This window comes from Bufo bufo, chromosome 10 (assembly GCF_905171765.1).
Source record: "Bufo bufo chromosome 10, aBufBuf1.1, whole genome shotgun sequence".
Lineage (NCBI taxonomy): Eukaryota > Metazoa > Chordata > Amphibia > Anura > Bufonidae > Bufo > Bufo bufo.
The window spans coordinates 129,063,485-129,086,624 of NC_053398.1; the positions used below are offsets into that span (position 1 = coordinate 129,063,485).

The 23,140-nt window shown below is 44.0% G+C and overlaps 1 protein-coding gene across 1 annotated transcript in view; it reads right to left on the reverse strand.

Annotated features, from left to right (window-relative positions):
• The window catches only part of LOC120981116 (serine/threonine-protein kinase Nek11-like), a 196,525-nt gene that overhangs the window by 60,207 nt on the left and 113,178 nt on the right, over positions 1-23,140 (reverse strand). The window contains exons 7-9 of the mRNA XM_040410614.1: positions 17,950-18,028; positions 16,723-16,808; positions 8,418-8,537 (exon numbers count right to left, since the gene is read on the reverse strand). Coding sequence (XP_040266548.1) covers positions 8,418-8,537; positions 16,723-16,808; positions 17,950-18,028 — 285 coding nt within the window. The remainder of the gene's footprint in view (positions 1-8,417; positions 8,538-16,722; positions 16,809-17,949; positions 18,029-23,140) is intronic.

Here is a 23,140-nt window from a genome sequence, read left to right on the forward strand (position 1 = left end):
CAGTACAAACACCCCACAAATGACCCCATTTCTGAAAGTACACACCCTAAGGTATTCGCTGATGGGCATAGTGAGTTCATAGAACTTTTTATTTTTTGTCACAAGTTAGCGGAAAATGATGATTTTTTTTCTTTTTTTTTTTTTTCTTACAAAGTCTCATATTCCACTAACTTGTGACAAAAAATAAAAAGTTCTATGAACTCACTATGCCCATCAGCGAATACCTTGGGGTCTCTTCTTTCCAAAATGGGGTCACTTGTGGGGTAGTTATACTGCCCTGGCATTCTAGGGGCCCAAATGTGTGGTAAGGAGTTTGAAATCAAATTCTGTAAAAAATGACCTGTGAAATCCGAAAGGTGCTCTTTGGAATATGGGCCCCTTTGCCCACCTAGGCTGCAAAAAAGTGTCACACATCTGGTATCTCCGTACTCAGGAGAAGGTGGGGAATGTGTTTTGGGGTGTCATTTTATATATACCCATGCTGGGTGAGAGAAATATCTTGGCAAAAGACAACTTTTCCCATTTTTTTATACAAAGTTGTCATTTGACCAAGATATTTATCTCACCCAGCATGGGTATATGTAAAAAGACACCCCAAAACACATTCCTCAACTTCTCCTGAGTACGGGGATACCAGATGTGTGACACTTTTTTGCAGCCTAGGTGGGCAAAGGGGCCCATATTCCAAAGAGCACCTTTCGGATTTCACTCCTCATTTTTTCCTGAATTTGATTTCAAACTCCTTACCACACATTTGGGCCCCTAGAATACCAGGGCAGTATAACTACCCCACAAGTGACCCCATTTTGGAAAGAAGACACCCCAAGGTATTCCGTGAGGGGCATGGCGAGTTCCTAGAATTTTTTATTTTTTGTCACAAGTTAGTGGAAAATGATGATTTTTTTTTTTTTTTTTTTTTTTTCAAACAAAGTCTCATATTCCACAAACTTGTGACAAAAAATAAAAACTTCCATGAACTCACTATGCCCATCAGCGAATACCTTGGGGTCTCTTCTTTCCAAAATGGGGTCACTTGTGGGGTAGTTATACTGCCCTGGCATTCTAGGGGCCCAAATGTGTGGTAAGTAGGTAAATGACCTGTGAAATCCGAAAGGTGCTCTTTGGAATGTGGGCCCCTTTGCCCACCTAGGCTGCAAAAAAGTGTCACACATCTGGTATCTCTATATTCAGGAGAAGTTGAGGAATGTGTTTTGGGGTGTCTTTTTACATATACCCATGCTGGGTGAGATAAATATCTTGGTCAAATGCCAACTTTGTATAAAAAAAATGGGAAAAGTTGTCTTTTGCCAAGATATTTCTCGCACCCAGCATGGGTATATGTAAAATGACACCCCAAAACACATTCCCCAACTTCTCCCGATTACGGAGATACCAGATGTATGACACTTTTTTGCAGCCGAGGTGGGCAAAGGGGCCCATATTCAAAAGAGCACCTTTCGGATTTCACAGGTCATTTTTTACAGAATTTGATTTCAAACTCCTTACCACACATTTGGGCCCCTAGAATGCCAGGGCAGTATAACTACCCCACAAGTGACCCCATTTTGGAAAGAAGAGACCCCAAGGTATTCGCTGATGGGCATAGTGAGTTCATGGAAGTTTTTATTTTTTGTCACAAGTTAGTGGAATATGAGACTTTGTATGAAAAAAAAAAAAAAAAAAAAAATAAGCATTTTCCACTAACTTGTGACAAAAAATAAAAAATTCTAGGAACTCGCCATGCCCCTCACGGAATACCTTGGGGTGTCTTCTTTCCAAAATGGGGTCACTTGTGGGGTAGTTATACTGCCCTGGCATTTTCCAGGGGCCCTAATGTGTGGTAAGTAGGTAAATGACCTGTGAAATCCTAAAGGTGCTCTTTGGAATATGGGCCCCTTTGCCCACCTAGGCTGCAAAAAAGTGTCACACATGTGGTATCGCCGTATTCAGGAGAAGTTGGGGAATGTGTTTTGGGGTGTCATTTTACATATACCCATGCTGGGTGAGAGAAATATCTTGGCAAAAGACAACTTTTCCCATTTTTTTATACAAAGTTGGCATTTGACCAAGATATTTCTCTCACCCAGCATGGGTATATGTAAAATGACACCCCAAAACACATTCCCCAACCTCTCCTGAGTACGGCGATACCAGATGTGTGACACTTTTTTGCAGCCTAGATGCGCAAAGGTGCCCAAATTCCTTTTAGGAGGGCATTTTTAGACATTTGGATACCAGACTTCTTCTCACGCTTTGGGGCCCCTAGAATGCCAGGGCAGTATAAATACCCCACATGTGACCCCATTTTGGAAAGAAGACACCCCAAGGTATTCAATGAGGGGCATGGCGAGTTCATAGAAATTTTTTTTTTTTGGCACAAGTTAGCGGAAATTGATATTTTTAATTTTTTTCTCACAAAGTCTCCCGTTCCGCTAACTTGGGACAAAAATTTCAATCTTTCATGGACTCAATATGCCCCTCACGGAATACCTGGGGGTGTCTTCTTTCCGAAATGGGGTCACATGTGGGGTATTTATACTGCCCTGGCATTCTAGGGGCCCTAAAGCGTGAGAAGAAGTCTGGAATATAAATGTCTAAAAAATTTTACGCATTTGGATTCCGTGAGGGGTATGGTGAGTTCATGTGAGATTTTATTTTTTGACACAAGTTAGTGGAATATGAGACTTTGTAAGAAAAAAAAAAAAAAAATTCCGCTAACTTGGGCCAAAAAAATATCTGAATGGAGCCTTACAGAGGGGTGATCAATGACAGGGGGGGTGATCAATGACAGGGGGGGTGATCAATGACAGGGGGGTGATCAGGGAGTCTATATGGGGTGATAACCACAGTCATTGATCATGCCCCTGTAAGGCTTCATTCAGACGTCCGGATGCGTTTTGCGGATCCGATCCATCTATCAGTGCATCCGTAAAAATCATGCGGACATCTGAATGGAGCTTTACAGGGGGGTGATCAATGACAGGGGGGTGATCAGGGAGTCTATATGGGGTGATCACCACAGTCATTGATCATGCCCCTGTAAGGCTTCATTCAGACGACCGGATGCGTTTTGCGGATCCGATCCATGTATCAGTGCATCCGTAAAAATCATGCGGACATCTGAATGGAGCTTTACAGGGGGGTGATCAGGGAGTCTATATGGGGTGATCACCACAGTCATTGATCATGCCCCTGTAAGGCTTCATTCAGACGTCCGGATGCGTTTTGCGGATCCGATCCATCTATCAGTGCATCCGTAAAAATCATGCGGACATCTGAATGGAGCTTTACAGGGGGGTAATCAATGACAGGGGGGTGATCAATGACAGGGGGGTGATCAGGGAGTCTATATGGGGTGATCACCACAGTCATTGATCATGCCCCTGTAAGGCTTCATTCAGACGTCCGGATGCGTTTTGCGGATCCGATCCATGTATCAGTGCATCCATAAAAATCATGCGGACATCTGAATGGAGCTTTACAGGGGGGTAATCAATGACAGGGGGGTGATCACCACAGTCATTGATCATGCCCCTGTAAGGCTTCATTCAGACGACCGGATGCGTTTTGCGGATCCGATCCATGTATCAGTGCATCCGTAAAAATCATGCGGACATCTGAATGGAGCTTTACAGGGGGGTAATCAATGACAGGGGGGTAATCAATGACAGGGGGGTGATCAGGGAGTCTATATGGGGTGATCACCACAGTCATTGATCACGCCCCTGTAAGGCTTCATTCAGACGTCCGGATGCGTTTTGCGGATCCGATCCATCTATCAGTGGATCCGTAAAAATCATGCGGACGTCTGAATGGAGCTTTACAGGGGGTTGATCAATGACAGGGGGGTAATCAATGACAGGGGGGTGATCAGGGAGTTTATATGGGGTGATCAGGGGTGATTAGGGGTGATCAGGGGCTAATAAGGGGTTAATAAGTGACGGGGGGGGGGTGTAGTGTAGTGTAGTGGTGCTTGGTGCTACTTTACTGAGCTACCTGTGTCCCACTCCTCTGGTGGTCGATCCAAACAAAGGGGACCACCAGAGGACCAGGTAGCAGGTATATTAGACGCTGTTATCAAAACAGCGTCTAATATACCTGTTAGGGGTTAAAAAAAACACATCTCCAGCCTGCCAGCGAACGATCGCCGCTGGCAGGCTGGAGATCAACTCTCTTACCTTCCGTTCCTGTGAGCGCGCGCGCCTGTGTGCGCGCGTTCACAGGAAGTCTCGCGTCTCGGAGGTGGTTAAAGTTTATTTTTTTTATTTTTTTATAAAAGAAGTGGAAAGGTTAAACAAATGTCAGACTTATATTACCCTCACTGATTTCCTGCTGGTGCCGATCCAGCACTTACCAGGCCCAAACTAATCTCCACTTCTTGGTTCTGATTCAACACTCATAAAATAGGAGGAGATGCCCATTAAGCCAGTCAGTGGTCACAACGGTGACCCACCTTAGCCATTCATTGGCTGACCGGGTATCTCCTGCCAGGGAACTGGAGACCAGCGTGAAGTTGGTAAGTGTTGGTGTCATGGCTGTGTCATGTTCTGGTGGTTGTGGACCGTGACACTTGTGCCGTGCATGCTTGTTGCAGGTGGCAACGTGTTGTTTTAGCATGTTTGGACACTTCCTCTTTAAGTCTGGTGTCCCTTCCGATTTTGGTGTGTACGGGGTCAAGGTCTGTGCAAGGTGCAGCTGGGTGTGGCCTCATGGCTCTTCTTATATTGGAGTTTTGAGATTGAGGTCAGTTGTTTGTCTGCCTTTGTAGGAGAAGGAGTTTTGCTCCTCTCTGGATGAGTGACTTGTCTGTTAGCGCCTCCTTGTAGAACATCAAGGTCTTTAGCGATGTCTCCCTATGTTCTCCACCTTGTTCCCTACCTTACCTGTTATTATGTTTGGTGTGGGTTTGTTTTGGGGATTTGTTGTCATGTCTAGTTTGGTGTTCTATGTCTGGTATGTTTGGTGTAATGCCCGGCATGGTTGCTAGACATCCCCTTGTTTGTCTGTGCCCCTGGAAGGGGGTCTCAGGGTTCCTCGGAGGGGGAACCACTAGTCAGTGTGCAGCTCTGCTGGGGCCGCCATGCATCCTATCCGCATGGGGGTCCAGGCAGTTTCTGGTTTGCTGGATTCCGTGTTTGTGTTTTGTGCTGTGTCCTGTGAGGTGAACGGGTTCCAGTACATCTGCATGGGGTCCAGTTGTCGTGGTTGCAGCGGCAGATAAGTGTGTGTTGTTTGGGGCTCTTACCTGCCGATCCAGTAACTGTGCACTGTCTGTCCCTTTCCTGGCAGCTAGGCCAGTGAGACTCCTGTTCATCCGTGTCTGGGATGAACAGGTCATCTCATCCAATTTCTCTATTTGAGGGACTATCAGGGCGACTCAGGGTCCTAGGTTTCCTGGGTATGAGCCGTCCTACCATCCTGGTCCGCTTATACGGTGTGGAGTTAGGGCGAAGATTAGGGATGCAATAGGAGGTGACCAGCTCCCTTATCCCAGCCTCTGGCCTAGTTGCTTGTCCGTCTGCTTTACATTGTACGGTGGGGGGGTTTCCCCCACTCCCCACCGTGACAGTTGGTAAGGTAATCACCGGGGAATTAGTGAAGGTCAGTATAGCTTCTGTTAATTTCTTTGTTCAAACCACCCAGCCATTTTCTAAACAAAATATCTCCTGCCGGACAACCCCTTTAATTTACGGATGTAGTAGAGTTAACACTCATGCTTTATGAGACGTGTTATCTAAATCTAAATGCGCTAACCAAACACCTTCAATTGCTTTTCAATGGAAATTTGAGTTAAGAGCTTAAGTGCTGACCCTGCATGTCACTATTTCAGACCCCCAGGTAGATCATCTAAGCTACACATATCATGAACCTGGTAAGTGGACCCTGTATATACCATGATCAAACTGGAAAGGGAGTCCCAGGTCTTCATCTGCAACCCCCCACAAGGGTATGCGAACTTTGCTGCAGGGAGGTTCCCAGGTTGCAATCCGTAAAGTAGTCCCTAATCAGGATTGGATTCAGTAACAGGAGTAGGCTGAAGCTGTAGTCAGGATGAAATGAATGGTCTTAGCTTGAAGAGCAAATAGGAACTATACCAGAGGATCAGACAGTAGATGGAGTCCATAAATGTGGCCAAGGAGCCAACTCAGGAGTCGAAGAGCTAAGTGTGTGTAGTAACCACAAATGAGAAACAGAGCTGAAGTGTTGACCAGGAGCAATCAACAGTAGAAGTCCAAGTCCTGGGAGTGCGAGAAGGGCAGAGACAAACTGAAACTCAGGCAATGGAGGAGGGATCTGGAAGCAGTATATAAAGGCCCGGATCAGGTCATCAGTATGTGCCCAGATTCCATGACAATACAACACGGACAGCCAGGAATGCAGGGCATCGCAGGTAATGGCTGGCATTGGTCACAATGCAGACCACGCAAATGTGTGGTGCTCCAGGCTCCCCCAGCAGCAGCACCATATACGGATATAGTTGGATACAATCGGCCGCTCACCCTGTAACCGTTGATTTGGTGCTGGCACCCGTGATATAGGGACATCATCACAGCTGCTGCACCTAAACCTGTAGGTCGACTGGAGCAGATCTGCGCTGAGAGATCTGCTCCATTCCTCATGGGAACATGAGGATTCATTTTGGAAACCCTAAGGCCCCTTTCATACGAGCGAGCTTTCCGTCAGAGTGCGATGCGTGAAGCAAACGCATAGCATCCAAATTGAATCCTGACCCATTCATTTCAATGGGTCTGTGCCCGTTTCTCACGTATCGTTTTTGCGTTCAGGAAAAAATTGCAGCATGTTCTATATTTTGCGTTTTTCACACAGCTCTGGTTCCATAGAAGTGAATGGGGCTTCAGTGTAAAACGGATGCAATCCTGATGCAATGCGTTTTTCAATGATGGTTGCTAGGAGATGTAGATTGTTATACTTCAGTTTTTTTTCACGCGCATCCAAAAACTGATGGCACCCGTGTGGAAAAAAACTGAAACACTGAACACAATCGCAGACAAAACTGACTGTGCAAAACCATCAGTTTTTTCCGGAACAGACCCTGAAAGAATCCATAACGCTGTGAAAGAGGTCTGTTGTGTCGGGAGGACATAAGAGACCATTATTCTGTGTTGGGGCACCTAAGAGGGCATTATACTTTGTTGGAGGGCACATAAGGGGGCATCATGTTGTGTGAGGGGTACATAAGGAGGGCATTATACTATGTGTAGGGCACATAAGGGGGCATCATGTTGTGTGAGGGGTACATAAGGAAGGCATTATACTATGTGTAGGGCACATAAGGGTCACCATATTACCGGTGTGACAATAGCCCTAGTGGTGTTATGGAGGGACCGGAGGGCTAGCTGCTGTCTATAGCTTTGGTTGCCCACAAATCCAGTGCTGTCTCTTCATTACTGAGAATTGGTAAAAAAATAAATCCCTCATTTTTCTTGGGGTGCACCCTGTGATGTATGGACTCATAAAATCCCTTTATCTCTTTATATGCAGATGACAAAATTACAAGAAGACAATGAAAAATAATCAGGAAAGAAAAACGCGCCGTCGTCCTTCGTGGCCATGAAATTAGATTATTGTCCCCGAGGGAGGTATCAGGACGCAGTGGAAAAACGGATAATCTGACTCATACAATTAGATTTTTCTTGATGGAGCTCTCAGGTAACATGAGCGCTGATAACCGGCCACTTTGTATGACAATAAAGTGAGACAATAATATAACCTTGTTAGTGGATTACCGACACAGACACCACAGAGATGGAATAAATGAGATACAAGAGGCTGCAGGCTATGGGTAGGATGGATTCTTAAAGAAGCACTCCGGTATTTTTTTCATATATATTGAAAACTCGCGACTTATGTTCTAGCGCTACTCCTATTAGTGCCACAACAACCACTACCCTCTTTCCAGCTCTCTCCCGCTGGTCTCTGTACTTTCGTGTCTCTTCATGGCATTGCCCACGTGGTCTCCAGACCAATATCCAGACATTATTGCATCTGGTCCTCTGCAGTCTCCATCTTTCAGTCCCCACACTGTCTTCTTCTGGTTCACATGCACCGCTCCAGCCAATGAATGGCTTCAGCGGTGATGGGGCAATAGGGTATAGGGAGAAGAGTTGTCTGTAGAAGATTTTCAGTTTATACACTTGTGGTCTCCAACCTCTGGCTCTCCAGCTTTGCAAAAACAAAATGGCAGGCTATCAGAACTTGTGGACTTTCATGTGCTGGATTAAAGGAATTTTACATCATGGTTATATCTCAGGCTAGAAAATGGTTGGTCACTATAGGCAGCTCACTTTTCTTCTGCACTCGTTTTTAAAGCCCCTGTGCCCGCATGAATAGCCTTGGGACTGAGAATTACGTAAAAAGCCACATACTCCAGGTGCATATATACTGTGCATACTTACTTTAACTTCAGCATACGAGTCTCTGGCTCATCTTCGTGACGAATTCTTCTCCGCTGACGAGGAGCCATCTCCTGCACCACCCTCATAGCCTGTAGACTATCTAGATGGAGCTTCTCTTGCCTGTGAGACATAACCACAGTATAATGAAGGACAACACATGGATAAATAGGAGCTGCAACATGGCCACACACATCAACCTAAATCTTATATGCCCCAATGGACGTTCTCTAACAGGTTCACCTAACTACCATGCACCATTCATAGGCAAGATTTCCTCTTATGTGGCAGATTGAGTCAAACACCAGGGTCAAGATAACACTGCTATATCCAGACCCCTACAATTACACCCTGGCGTTATTATCATAATGTTTATAATTTACTGGGCGCCTAAAAAAGTGCCGACTGATGATCAGAGCAACACAATGGTGCTCAGTGCCTTTATCACAAGGGAAAATGTAAACTGAATGGTAACCAATTAACATGATCCAGATAATGTACTGTATGTGGGGTAATTCATCATTTCAATGGACCCAATATTGTATTGATGTTGGCTGGTTGCCTTCATGCAATCCGGGTGGGAATGTCTCAGATATGACTACCGCATGTGTACTGACAATGTCCCCCTATATCTGATGCTTGGTTTCAGATTGCCTGGTCCATAGTTCCAGCAGGAGACAGGCTAGAGGGGCTGACCGTAGCTTATTCCCTTCTCCCCAGAGAAATAACTGTGAGCCGTACGCTTTGCAGGATGTAAAAAGCTGTTCACTGAACCTACACATTATCTTACATGACACTGCAGCAACACTTACAGAAAATGTTTCCAGTAATGTCTATAAATGTCCTCTTATACATTCCATAAAATTGCAAGAAAACACGAGTGAACCTGTAATGAGCAGTAGGTGTGGAACTGGCTTAGCTTTGGGCTAAACCTAAGGGCTCCGTTCTGGTGATCCCCTGGTATTCACTCTTTAACCCCTATACAGGGATCTGGACTTCACTTTGGGGAAATAACCAGACCACTACCTCCTGGAATAGTTCTGGTGTAGTTGGCAGACACCGCTGCAAAGCAACATATAGGTTCAGGCAAGACTCCTAGTCAGAAACAGGCTGAGGACAGGGCAGGCAGAGTTCATGTGTATCTGTAAAACTAGTCAGTGGTGGGGGCAGGCAGAAATAGTTCAATACAGTAGTCAGGCTAAAGTCAGGGCAGGCAGCAGATGATCAGTGTCGATGAACTCCCCTCAGTACCACCAGCTGCCCCCACTGCCATGAACTCCGCCATGCCATCAGTTCCCCCATCCCCCTCCTTGCCATCAGTGGCCAGCCGCAGTGCAAGTGAACTAAAATACTTACCTTTCTTGAAGGGGCGCTGCCGACATTCCATAGATCTTCCATCCTCTTCTTCATGCGCTGTCATACAGCGTCATGTCATAGTGTGCACTTACATGCACTATGTCCTGACGATGTGTGTACATCAGGATCCAGTGCGGTGCCGGCTAACGGGAGACCACGGAGCGTGAGTAATAGCAAGCACTTCACTCACGCTCCGTGGTCACATGTCACAAAACGAATCCTCGATGCAACGAGGTTTTTCTTGTGTCGAGTTACTCCATTAATTTGAGTAATCGTTTTAGGCCTATCTGGTTCTAGTTTTATTAGAATGAGATGGTCATGTACTATATGATGTCTGATTTCCATATTTTTTTTACATTAATCATGGGATAACCCCTTTAAGTAAAGAACCACAGTGAAGGGAGAAAAAGCAAGTGACCACTTGAGGCGGAATTTTGGACCATTCCTTCCTGCAAATGTGTTTTATATCACCAGTATTTCTGAGATGTTTTGCATGCATAGCCCTCTTCATCTCCATAGGGTTAGGGTTAAGACTCTGACTTTCCAAAAACACAAATGTTCTTTTTCAACCTTTCTTTAGTTGATTTTTTAAATCAAATCGTTTTTATTGATTTTAAAAGATAAGCATTTTCTGTAATCACTTTTACATTTTGCCATGAAAAATAAAGAATAAAATACAATAATAAATTGCCGATTACAACAGTAAGGAATATACAATCATGAGTACCTGAAAATGTATACAAGATACATCATCAAAATTAGATGTAACCCCAAACACTTTTTAAGGCACAAAGCATATCCAATTAACGCTCTCCCCCCCCCCCCCCCCCCCCCCCCCCCCCATGAAAAGGAGTAAGAAAACTTCTGTCATAATTTATAACACAATATGAGTATGAGACATCCATTCATTCCACAACTTCTCGAACTTCAGAGGACAACCTCTCTTAACAAACACACTTTTTTCCATAATCAACATGTCAGTTGATTTACTTTTGTGCTATATGTCATTGTCTTCTTGCATCACCCAATGTCTCTTCAGCTTGAGATCATGGATATCTGCTCCCTCAAAGAACCCATGACATCCAGGCCCTGAAACATCAAAGCAGCCCCAAACCATGATGTCCCCTCCCTCTTGGGTGTTGGTCTACGGTCTTCTTTTTCCTCCAAACATAGTGTTGTGCATTTATGCTTAAAAATGATCCAATTTTGTCCATAAACATTGACCCCAAAACAATGTGGAACATCTAGGAGGTTTTGGACAGAAGTGACTTCCTTTATGTTGTTCTTCCATCCACACTAATTTTAGGGTTCATTTTTTCTCCCTGCACTGTACAGGTACAACTACATGTGTGTTTTGTTATTTTGTGTCTATAATTGAACCTTAGATAACCACCATCAATCCAGAAATCCAAAGGGTTCACATACTTCTTCTTGTAGCTTTAGGTGGGCAAAAAATGTGCTATTAACGGTGCTATATTCTATATGAACTTAGCTAAGCAACCTGTTAGCCTTCTGAATGAATTACACATAAAAATGTATTCATCATCTCTCCCTCAATTAGTTAGTAACTAAATATAAAACTTGAAAGAGAATCGCAGTGGAAATACAGGTTTGCTCTGTGCTGCCACACGCTGCTTAAAAGCGGTACTGCAGCTAAAAAATCTGGTAATTACTGCACTATGTATATAGTTCAAGGGGATCCTGCTGATGCTTCATATATGGGCCTCGAGGTTAACGATAGGCAGGGGTTTACATAGCTTGTTGTTGTTGTTGTTGTTGTTGATGCTTCTTTACGACTGTAATGTTTTTGTGCTATTATAATCCTGCGGTCTGCACTTTAGAGGAGTATGTGCGTCCTGGGGACAATATCTGGGTGATATTTTCTGGGAACTTGTGTACCTCATATCAGAAACCGCTGACAGGCAGACAGTAAACCTACTGCAGCTAAGGCCAGAGTATGAAAATGTCTCGGTTGTTTGGTACCCCCTCTCCAATAGGACGAGTAGGCACATAAGCTTGTTATAGGTCCTTGAGGACTACGTTTAAGAAGTTTACCGGTGTGGAACGCAGTGCCAGACTGTCTACTCTTGAAGAGGTCATAGTGATTGTTAAAGACAAGGTCAGATGGCTCTCGATTTGTCACCCTACGTCCTTTGTATTTCCCTCACCATTGGGAAGAGAAGTGCCAGACTTTGCATTGGGCAGAAGTGGGAAGTCGATAGTAAATGGACTAGGCCTATCTCCTTCTGTGCTGCTAATTGATTCCTGCACGCTGCCCCCCCAAGGGTCCAGAGACCATTCAACAGAGACTCGGCTCAGCTTCCCGACTCCACAGCAAACCACAGCATCAATTAAAGCAAGCTACTTAGCTTAACCCTCCCCCTGCCAGCCATGGCATCAGCCTTTCATTTACTTACATGCAGTCAAGAAACGAGGTGATAAATACAAATTACTGCTAAATTATTGTGCTGTACATTACATAGTAACATAGTATATAAGGCCAAAAAAAGCCCTCCGTCCATCCAGTTCAGCCTGTTATCCTACAAGTTGATCCAGAGGAAGGCAAAAAAAAACCCTGCGAGGTAGAAGCCAATTTTCCCCACTTAAAGGGAAAAAAAAATCCTTCCCGACTCCAATCAGAATAACTCCCTGGATCAAGGACCCCTCTCTAGTAGCTATAGCCTGTAATATTATTACACTCCAGAAATACGTCCAGGCCCCTCTTGAATTCCTTTATTGTACTGACATGGAAAAGGATCTAGGAATTTTAATAAACAGCAAACTAAGCTGCAAAAACCAGTGTCAGGCAGCTGCTGCCAAGGCCAACAAGATAATGGGTTGCATCAGAAGGGGCATAGATGCCCGTGATGAGAACATAATCCTACCACTTTACACATCACTAGTCAGACCACACATGGAGTACTGTGTACAGTTCTGGGCTCCTGTAAACAAGGCAGACAAAGCAGAGCTGGAGAGGGTCCAGAGGAGGGCAACTAAAGTAATAACTGGAATGGGGCAACTACAGTACCCTGAAAGATTATCAAAATTAGGGTTATTCACTTTAGAAAAAAGACGACTGAGGGGAGATCTAATTACTATGTATAAATATATCAGGGGTCAGTACAGAGATCTATCCCATCATCTATTTATCCCCAGGACTGTGACTGTGATGAGGGGACATCCTCTGCGTCTGGAGGAAAGAAGGTTTGTACACAAACATAGAAGAGGATTCTTTACGGTAAGAGCAGTGAGACTATGGAGCTCTCTGCCTAAAGTGAATAACCCTAATTTTGATAATCTTTCAGGGTACTGTAGTTGCCCCATTCCAGTTATTACTTTAGTTGTCCTCCTCTGGACCCTCTCCAGCTCTGCTATGTCTGCCTTGTTCACAGGAGCCCAGAACTGTACACAGTACTCCATGTGTGGTCTAGCTAGTGATTTGTATAGTGGTAGGACTATGTTCTTATCACGGGCATCTATGCCCCTTTTGATGCAACCCATTATATTACTGGCCTTGGCAGCAGCTGCCTGACACTGGTTTCTATAGCTTAGTTTGCTGTTAATCAAAATTCCTAGGTCCTTTTCCATGTCAGTGTTACCGAGTGTTTTACCATTTAGTATGTACGGGTGACTTGCATTATTCCTTCCCTTGTGCATAACCTTACATTTGTCAGTGTTAAACCTCATCTGCCACTTATCTGCCCAAGCCTCTAATCTATCCAGATCCATCTGTAGTAGTATACTGTCCTCTGTAGTATATATACAGTATACTGTCCTCTGTAGTATATATACAGTATACTGTCCTCTGTAGTATATATATATACAGTATATATATATATATATATACAGTATACTGTCCTCTTCAGTGTTAATTACTTTACACAGTTTAGTGTCATCTGCAAAAAATTTTATTTTTCTGTGCAAGCCTTCTACAAGATCATTAATAAATATATTGAAGAGAATAAGGCCCAATACTGACCCCTGAGGTACCCCACTAGTGACAGTGACCCAATCTGAGTATGTACCGTTAATAACCACCCTCTGTTTTCTATCACTGACCCAGTTACTTACCCACTTACAGATGTTTTCTCCCAGTCCGAGCATTCTCATTTTATATACTAACCTTTTATGTGGTACAGTGTCAAATACTTTGGAGAAGTCCAGATACACGACATCCATTGATTCGCCGCAGTCAAGTCTAGAACTTACCTCCTCATTTAGGACTAATTAAAAAAATGTATATGAAAAGACCAGTGTTGTCTTTTGCAGCCATATACTATCTAAAAAGGGAGTTTGCAAAATGTAAATAGTCGCCCAGTTGGTTGCAACAGGCTTGGCTTGTGCATTCCTTAAAACCAGATTGTAATATTTCAGTTGTATATACTGTATATATATAGCCAGCCGACATACAGTATGTCAGGAATATGATCTGTGGGTTTTACTAAAGGATTAGGGCAGACCAAGATGGCATAACATTCAACTGCTAACCCATAGAGTGTTGGTGCTCAACCCTAGTTGGTCCCATCTGCTTTTCTGGGTGGCAAGGACGTGCATCTCTGGGGGAATTGCATTGGTGGCAAGTGAGAGAATGGAATATCAAATAGCCTTCTGTCCTCTGAGGCATAATCCAGCATTAGGCTCCATTCACACGTCCGTGGTGTGTTGCGGACCCGCAAATTGCGGATCCGGAACACACCCGCCCAGCACCCCTATAGAAATGCCTATTCTTGTCCGCAAGCTGCGGACAAGAATAGGACATGTTCTATCTTTTGCGGAGCTGCGGACCTGAAAATCGGGGCCGCGCTCCGCAAATGCGGATGCTGACAGCACACTGTGTGCTGTCCGCATCCATTCCGTCCCCATAGAAAATGAATGGGTCCGCACCCGTTCCGCAAAATTGCGAAACGGATGCGGACCCATTTGCGGATGTGTGAATGGAGCCTTAGAAAGAAAGGTTGTATCTTCATGCCTAAAATATATTAATCCATCATATTAAATCTTTGACTAGGGGAGGAACTGAGAACATTTAGGACCTCATTACTATAAACACTTCTTGTGGGCATGATGGGCATCAAATCTGCATTTTGGCTGGAGTCTACCACAGGGGGAATTAAAGAAGTTGTCCGAAATAATTAAAAATCTTGGACAAGCCCCTGAATGGTCTAAAATTTAAAAAGGATACTATATATGCATGGTTGTTTACCTATGCAGGTGTACAGCATCTGACAGCTTCGGAGCTTAGTGATTGGCTGCAGCAGTCACATGATGTGTACCGCCACGTTACCTCTGCAGTTTGTAAACAAGCAGTGGCAGGATCGGCAGCATGTAGAACAGCGCTGGAGAAAGAAGTATAACATTATATGTCAGACCATTCAAGGACTTGTCTGAGATATTTATTTCTGACACTTTAATACTTGATGACCTATCCTCAGGATAGGTCATTAGCATTTGATCTATGAGGGTCTGACACCCAGGACCCCTGCCGATCAGCTGTTTGAGGAAGGCAGCGGTGCTCCTGTGAGTACTGGGGGTCTTCTCTCAGCTTATCATACACAGCGCCGTACATTGTACATTCACTTCTATGGGGCTGAGCTGTTCCTAGGCCACGTGACCAATGAACGTGTTGTCAGTGGCCTAGGAAAAGCTGTAAGAAGGGCGCAGCACTCAGGAGCACCAGTGCCTTCTCAAACAGCTGATCAGTGGGGATCCCGGGTGTCGGACCCCCACCAATCAGATACTGATGACCTATCCAGAGGATAGGTCATCAGTATTAAAATGTCAGAAAACCTTTTAAAGGGGTTGTCCCGTTGCAACAACGTATCTACTATAGGAGATGTGTCTGATCGGTGGGGGTCTGACAACTAGGGAATCAAATAATTACTAAAATGGGGTCCCGTGTTCCTCAGTTTGAATGGAGTGGTGAACGGAAGAAGAAGAACGATCAGAGGGATTACCAGTAGTCAGACCCCCGCTGATCAGACACTTATCCCCGATCTTGTGGACAACCCCTGTAAGTATAACACAATGCCCATTCAAATCTCTCTCCAGAGAGTGGAATAGAAAAAAACTGTGCTGGCCTCTGAGAGCACGAACACTGAACTTTGCAGAAGGTTGAGGGCCATTACAAAGCAACAGTGGATGAAAAAAAAACATCAGTGCAAGGTATCACATGTATTTGAGGCTGTGGACTTTACTGCATTTGGTTAGGGACAAGCTTCCATAAGACAGACTAGACATCTGTTAAAGACTACACTTTGCAGCTGGGCATTGTAGTGATATATTGCCAGGTAGAATTTATTGTGAGAGAGACTTTGCACCCCTACCCGATTTGGGAAGTTTGCTTGGTTTAATTGGGAAAGAGACTCAGAGAGACATTTATGATATGCCCTAGCCTTGGAAAGACTGTGCATGTAATCTGGAGAGACTGAACTGACCTTTGCTGGTACCTGTGTATATCATTTGCCTAATATCGCTTCAGTAAAGAACAGTGGACTTGTTACCCCCCAAATCTGGCCTCATGGTTGCCTTGCACAACCACTCTGCACTGTTGCATCATTACTCCTGCCTTGTACTCTAAGGGAACCCTATCTTGTGCCCCAATACCCACTAACACCAAGGGCACCCCACTTACCACCAGGCAGGAGACCCCAAACCAGGATGTGTCCTGAGGGGAAGAAAGGGTGCGCCCCTCCCTTCAGGGAGCACTAGAGTGAGGACTGTGCTGTGTGCTACTACTACTCCTATCCTTGCCACCACTCCTATCCTCTGCCCTCACCCCACCTGGTCGCTGCACAAGTAGGTGGAAGTGGCCTGCAAATACAGTTGGCTTATAAAGATGCTGTCGAGCTTGACCTACATGTCAGGTAGAGCGAAGGCGATCATCTAATTAGCCGGTTTCTCGTACATAACATTTCATGATATTGATTAATACAAGTACCACCGTCGTACATACATGGCAGCTGCGATCCTGGTGACATCTTCATCCACTGAGTCTTTTCTGTCTTGACGGATCACCTCCTGCAGCCATTGTGAGAGAACCTGCAATTAAACAGAGCTGAGGAACCTGCTGACCTCCACAAGGAGACCTGCTGGTCTGTGTAAAAGCACCCTGCAGCGCACAGTATAAACCACACAGTCCCATCAAGTGTTCATAGCATGAAAATTACATATTTCATGTACATCACTAAGATGCTGTTAACCCAATTCAGAGCTGCATGGACCATAGGAAACTGTAGTCTGGAGAAGAGGGAGTTGAGAGTGTTCTGGGCATGCTCTGTGAACAGTGCAAAGCTCATTGTGATGGAGGTTAGATGTGGTCATCACCTATTGTAAACGCTGGAACCTGTTATCTATCTGTCAATCTAATATCTATCTATGTGTGTGTGATGATAATGAGATGACTGCTGAGAGGCGATATCTACAGAACATAATGTGTTGGGCTGTTAAGGGTGGCCAGAAAGTGAAAGCTGGAAAATTTCAGTATTTTACTTCTTAATATACAGTAGACGGTGACATGAAAAATTAATAAAAAATAAATAAAAATCACCAAAAATTCTTTAAAAATATGTCTAATATAAAAGGGTCTAGGTCCAGTGCACATTTAATGTGATGGAGTAATAATGCTCGGTTTGATATTACACATAACGTGCAGAATATCAGGATTTTCTCTACCACACACCGACAAAGCCAACTTCACACAGAAGAAGCACCTCCGACGGTGACTCTGAAGCTTTGAACAGAATCATGGGCAGAAACTTCCTACAAATTTGCAGCTTCCACCCCCCCCCCCCCCCCCCCCCCCCCCCCCCGCCGAGCCCGTTCTCTTACTGAAAACTTTCCTGGATTCCTTTGTCATCCGTCTCTTTCATTTTCTATCCATCACATCAAAACTTGACGGAAGAGAGAAGAATGCCAGCAGCAATTAAATCCCGAAGCAAGAGCCCAACACATGCTCTCAAAGAGACCGAACATTCCCCTAATTGCAGACGACTTGCCGTTCACATACAGAAGAGGAATGGCGGTCGTTAACCCTTTTCTATAATTGTCGGTGGATCAAACGTGTGATTGCTTCGAAGAACTATATGAACAGTCGGTTGAATTTTTACTCGATGGTACATGTGCACGTGTGTAAGGACAACCTCTGTCAGACGGGACGGGACTGAGAGACCCATATACCCACCTGTCCTCTGTGCGTTACATAAGGAAACTGTAAGATTTCTTCGGCACTTGGGCGAAGCTCCGGGTTCTTCATCAGCATTCTGCGTGCATAAAGGAGATATGGACAGAATTTCAGACACAGAAGTCATATAAAGTCAACAGTCCGAATGGATCGTCTGAAAAGGGAAATCAGGACTCTGGAATGACTATGACATGAGGGCAAATGAGAGCAATTATGAGACTTAAAGGGGTATTCTGGTTACAGCAAGTTATCCTTGTACTACTAGGTAGGGGTTTATGGGGGGTTACTAGCTCTTCTTATAGGGCTTATCCCTAGCAAAGCTAGAACAAGCCCTGTAACGCAGATCTATTCCAGTTGCTCTGCTCTATGGCATATAGAGATAGTTGAGCATGTGCGTCCACCTCAGTGAGGTGGACAGAGAAACAAGAAAACAAACAGCAGGTGGCGCAATACAGAAACATTTTATAAAATAACTGAAAAAAATGTATTCAGTTCCATTTACTGGTTTGAAAACGGCAGATTTTTTTTTCTGAGGGACGACCCCTTTGAGGAGACCAGCTGTGTATGGAGATAAGATGCAAAGAGGGAAACGAGAACTGTCTCGCTGGCGTCACCTTTTGGAAGTGGCTCCCTATGAGTCAAAGTCTGTCTTTTTGATAAAAATAGGCAAGCCATATCCATCTGCGGACAGTGAGACGTTCTCTTTACCTAAGAAGTGCCTCTTTGCACATTAGATAGAAGATAAAAGTCAAAGGGACAGATTTATCATTAGCTCAGGTCAGAATAATGGAGTGAAAAAGTCCCAAAAAAGTCCCAAACGCTAAAACTGCGCACAAATTTGCGACTTTTTTCTACTCTGCACTATGCTCGCCAGTTTTCTGAAAGTGGGCGTGTTTTCTTATGTAAATGAATCTCTAGACAGATTTACTATTAAGACTATTTAAAAAAGTCGCAAAAAAGTCCCAATTTCACTCCAGTGAGGACCATGCTTATCTTATGAGACTTTTTAATAGAACATGCGACTTTTTCATAAAAACGTGCGACTTTTTCGTAAAGATGTGCGACTTTTGTAAAGCTGCTTACTGACGGATAAACTGCTACCGTCAAACCACATTTATTACAGTCTTAAAGGGCCGATCATAAATCTGACTTGGCTAAAACTGACTTTAGCCATATGTGAAAGTGGAGTGAGCTGTCAGAGTAATGATAAATCTGGCCCAAAGAGTGGTGTGGGTCTGATGTGCTGGGACCCCATTGATAATGAGAGCAAGGGTCCTGTATACCCCCCTATGATTGGAGAGGGACGAGCACTGCAGCTCCATACAAACTCTATGGGACTGTCAGGGATAGGCAATCACTATGCTCAGCTATCTCCAGCAAGTCCAGTAGAAATTAATGAAGTGGCAGTGTACATGATTCACATACCGCTTAATTGACCCGGGGGAGGGTACAGGACCCCCGTGCTCGTTAATGAATAAGGGATAACTTGTTCTAACCGGAATATCCCAATTTTGTCACCATTAGAACGGAGTTTCAGAAATCAATACCACACACAGATTTCTTTGTAATAAGGGGTTTTGGGCTAAAGAATATGTCTACTTCTCAACAAGTGATGTATAATCGATATTTGTTTTACTAATTAAAACCAGATACAGATGAATATTCTTATTTTTTAAGCTGTTTTTATTTTCTGATTATAGTTATTTTATTTTCTAGACATGATCAGACACATGTTTTACAGCTGCCATGGACCAAAGTATCTGTAGTATGGAGATGGCTCTGGTCATGATCTGTGACCTGTGCAGAGGTCATTGTGCAGGGAGGGAGAATAGATGAGCTGTGACCATCACCTCTTGTGAATGGTGGATCTTGTTTTAGCCATATATTTGACACCTGTCATTTTAATCCTGCCTGTGAGGACAATGAGATCATACCTCCCAACTGTCAGGGGTCGAGTGGGATAGTCCCAGATTTTGGGCCCTGTCCCGCTGTCAAAGGAACCCTGCTGCGTATCCCGATTTCAGCTGTATCTGCATCCTACTCATGGTACAGATTATGCAATATCAAACAGTATTCAAAATTATTTTATGACCGTAACTCATCTGAACTAGAATTCTAAAGTGCAAGTCCATCACTGAGGTCACCTCACTCCCCCCATCAGGCCCATCACTGGGGTCCCCACTCCCTCATCCCACATCAGGCCCATCACTGGATCACCACCGTCTCACCGCACATCAGGCCCATCACTAGTGGTGTCACCAATCCTTCACCCTCATACATCAGGTCCATCACTAGTATCACCAATCTCTCACCCCCCATCATGATTATTGCTGGGGTCACCACCCCCTCACCCTCAGGCCCATCACTGTGGTCACTACTGTCTACTATTCTCATCAGACCCATTGCCGGGGTCAGTAACCACCCAGTAGGCTCATCTCTCAGAACTTGGCTTGAAAAAGGTTCTGAGAGAGAACCGAAACGTTGTTATATGACATGTGTGAATAAATAGCACATTTTTTTCATCTTTCAAGGAGTGCTGTGGACTTTTATTGTTTATATATATAAACTAAAAGTTTGGACACACCTTCTCATTCAAAGAGTTTTCTTTATTTTCATGACTATGAAAATTGTAGATTCACACTAAAGGCATCAAAACTATGAATTAACACATGTTGAATTATATACATAACAAACAAGTGTGAAACAACAAATATGTCATATTCTAGGTTCTTCAAAGTAGCCACCTTTTGCTTTGATTACTGCTTTGCACACTCTTGGCATTCACTTGATGAGCTTCAAGAGGTAGTCCCCTGAAATGGTTTTCACTTCACAGGTGTGCCCTGTCAGGTTTAATAAGTGGGATTTCTTGCCTTATAAATGGGGTTGGGACCATCAGTTGCGTTGAGGAGAAGTCAGGTGGATACACAGCTGATAGTCCTACTGAATAGACTGTTAGAATTGGTATTATGGCAAGAAAAAAGCAGCTAAGCAAAGAAAAACGAGTGGCCATCATTACTTTAAGAAATGAAGGTCAGTCAGTCAGCCGAAAAATTGGGAACACTTTGAAAGTAAGGGCTATTTGACCATGAAGGAGAGTGATGGGGTGCTGCGCCAGATGACCTGGCCTCCACAGTCATCGGACCTGAACCCAATCGAGATGGTTTGGGGTGAGCTGGACCACAGAGTGAAGGCAAAAGGGCCAACAAGTGCTAAGCATCTCTGGGAACTCCTTCAAGACTGTTGGAAGACCATTTCAGGGGACTACCTCTTGAAGCTCATCAAGAGAATGCCAAGAGTGTGCAAAGCAGTAATCAAAGCAAAAGGTGGCTACTTTGAAGAACCTAGAATATGACATATTTGTTGTTTCACACTTGTTTGTTATGTATATAATTCCACATGTGTTAATTCATAGTTTTGATGCCTTCATAGTCTTGAAAATAAAGAAAACTATTTGAATGAGAAGGTGTGTCCAAACTTTTGGTCTGTACTGTATATATATATATTATATATATATATATATATATATATATATATATATAAGAGTTCTGTAGTGGACGTGTGTATTTTACTGTTGGGTTTCCAGATCACTGCTGAGCGTGCATTACATTCTCTTCAATAACATGATATAGCTACTCCGCTGCTCTGCTTGATTACCAATGAAATTTCCATGGACGTTACGTCTCTATTACAGAACTTTATGCTCCCCTGTTCCTGTACTCTCTCATGGTTCAGTAGACCTTTCGTTGCTTGATGTCATTTGCTGCAAATGAGAGGTCTGCCCTCTGAGATGTGTGTTTTTTAGGGCGTCTGGTAATGCAATTAAGCGCAAACATAATTGTTCCGCTCAGTAGAGGGATTGTGGGAGATGTAATAATTATACACAGTCAGTGGCGCAAATCTAAGGCCTCATTACTGGAGTCTGGCTGGCAGCTTTTTGACTGGGGGGTAAATTATTTTAAGTGACCCAGATATTAGTAGTTGTCAAATTTATAGGTAGGGGTAGGACTGGTGCAAACATTTGGCAAAGTACTGTAAATTGCCCGCGGCATGAAAAGTTTTTGGAGGTCAAGCAGAGTCTAACAGTTTATGTTAACACATAACTGCGCAATCCTGTGTGAGTCTGTGGATAATACCTGGGAAAACGTTGTTCTGTTGTGTACTGATTATCAAGGATCTGTGCCTGTTGAGGTTTTATCAAGAAAGCTCAAGTAGCTGGTATTTGGCTAATCTTGGTGGTTGATCAGGTTGCCACCATCTACCTTCATCATGGGAAAAGTGGGCGAAAAGATGAGAAGGAATAGAGCCCTTTTCATAAAGGATGAAAGGCTGTGAGATAGACCGGCAGTGGACTATAAAGTCTCAGGTGTGGATTGTGTGATGGCATAAACCACCAACAGGCAGTTGACCCTATGACGCGAGCTATGAGACCTCCAGACAACAAGGAATACCCCATGTTCTGCCAACAACCCAACATCAGGTAATACAAAGAAGAAGTGGGCAACCCCATACCCACGGGGCTGTATAGTGGGAGCTCCTAGAACCCATTAATTGTCCCGTGATTGACTTTTTGTAGAGGTCTACCTTATCTTGTTAGGTCCATGAACTCAGACCAACCATGATTCCTAATTCCACTACCTGCCCACTACTAATTGGTTTGTGTTGATGGAAGCCCCATTATACTTATGAAATCAATGCAAATATTTTTTGGAGGTTTTCAGTAACTAAACAAAAAGGATTTTGGAAAGGCTCAAGGACCCCACTGATGGCATCTTATGACAGAACTTCGCCTTAACAGAGTCATTCAGCTGAGCAAAGTTTTAAGTAAAATATTCAAAGTGATGTAAAAAAAAAAAAAAGAATTGCTACTCACCGATCCCTTACCATGCCCATTGGTCTTCACTTTCTGGGACAGGTTCGAAACCCAGGAAACGGTAGGACATGATCGCTCAGCCAATTTCTGGCAGAGGTGGGTCACTGCTGCACTAGGAAGTAGAAACCAGTGGGGAACTGGTAAGTGTCGGAATGGCAGCAGTGGGGGATCGGTGAGGGTGATTATTCTCCTTGAACAACCCCTTTAAGGTGGATTTCCCCTTTAAATTATATCTGTCTCATGGCAGTTATAAACTTTTTTCAGTATACTTTTTTTCATGCATTTCCAGTGCGGAATTCCATTTCAATTTTGAAACAGGCG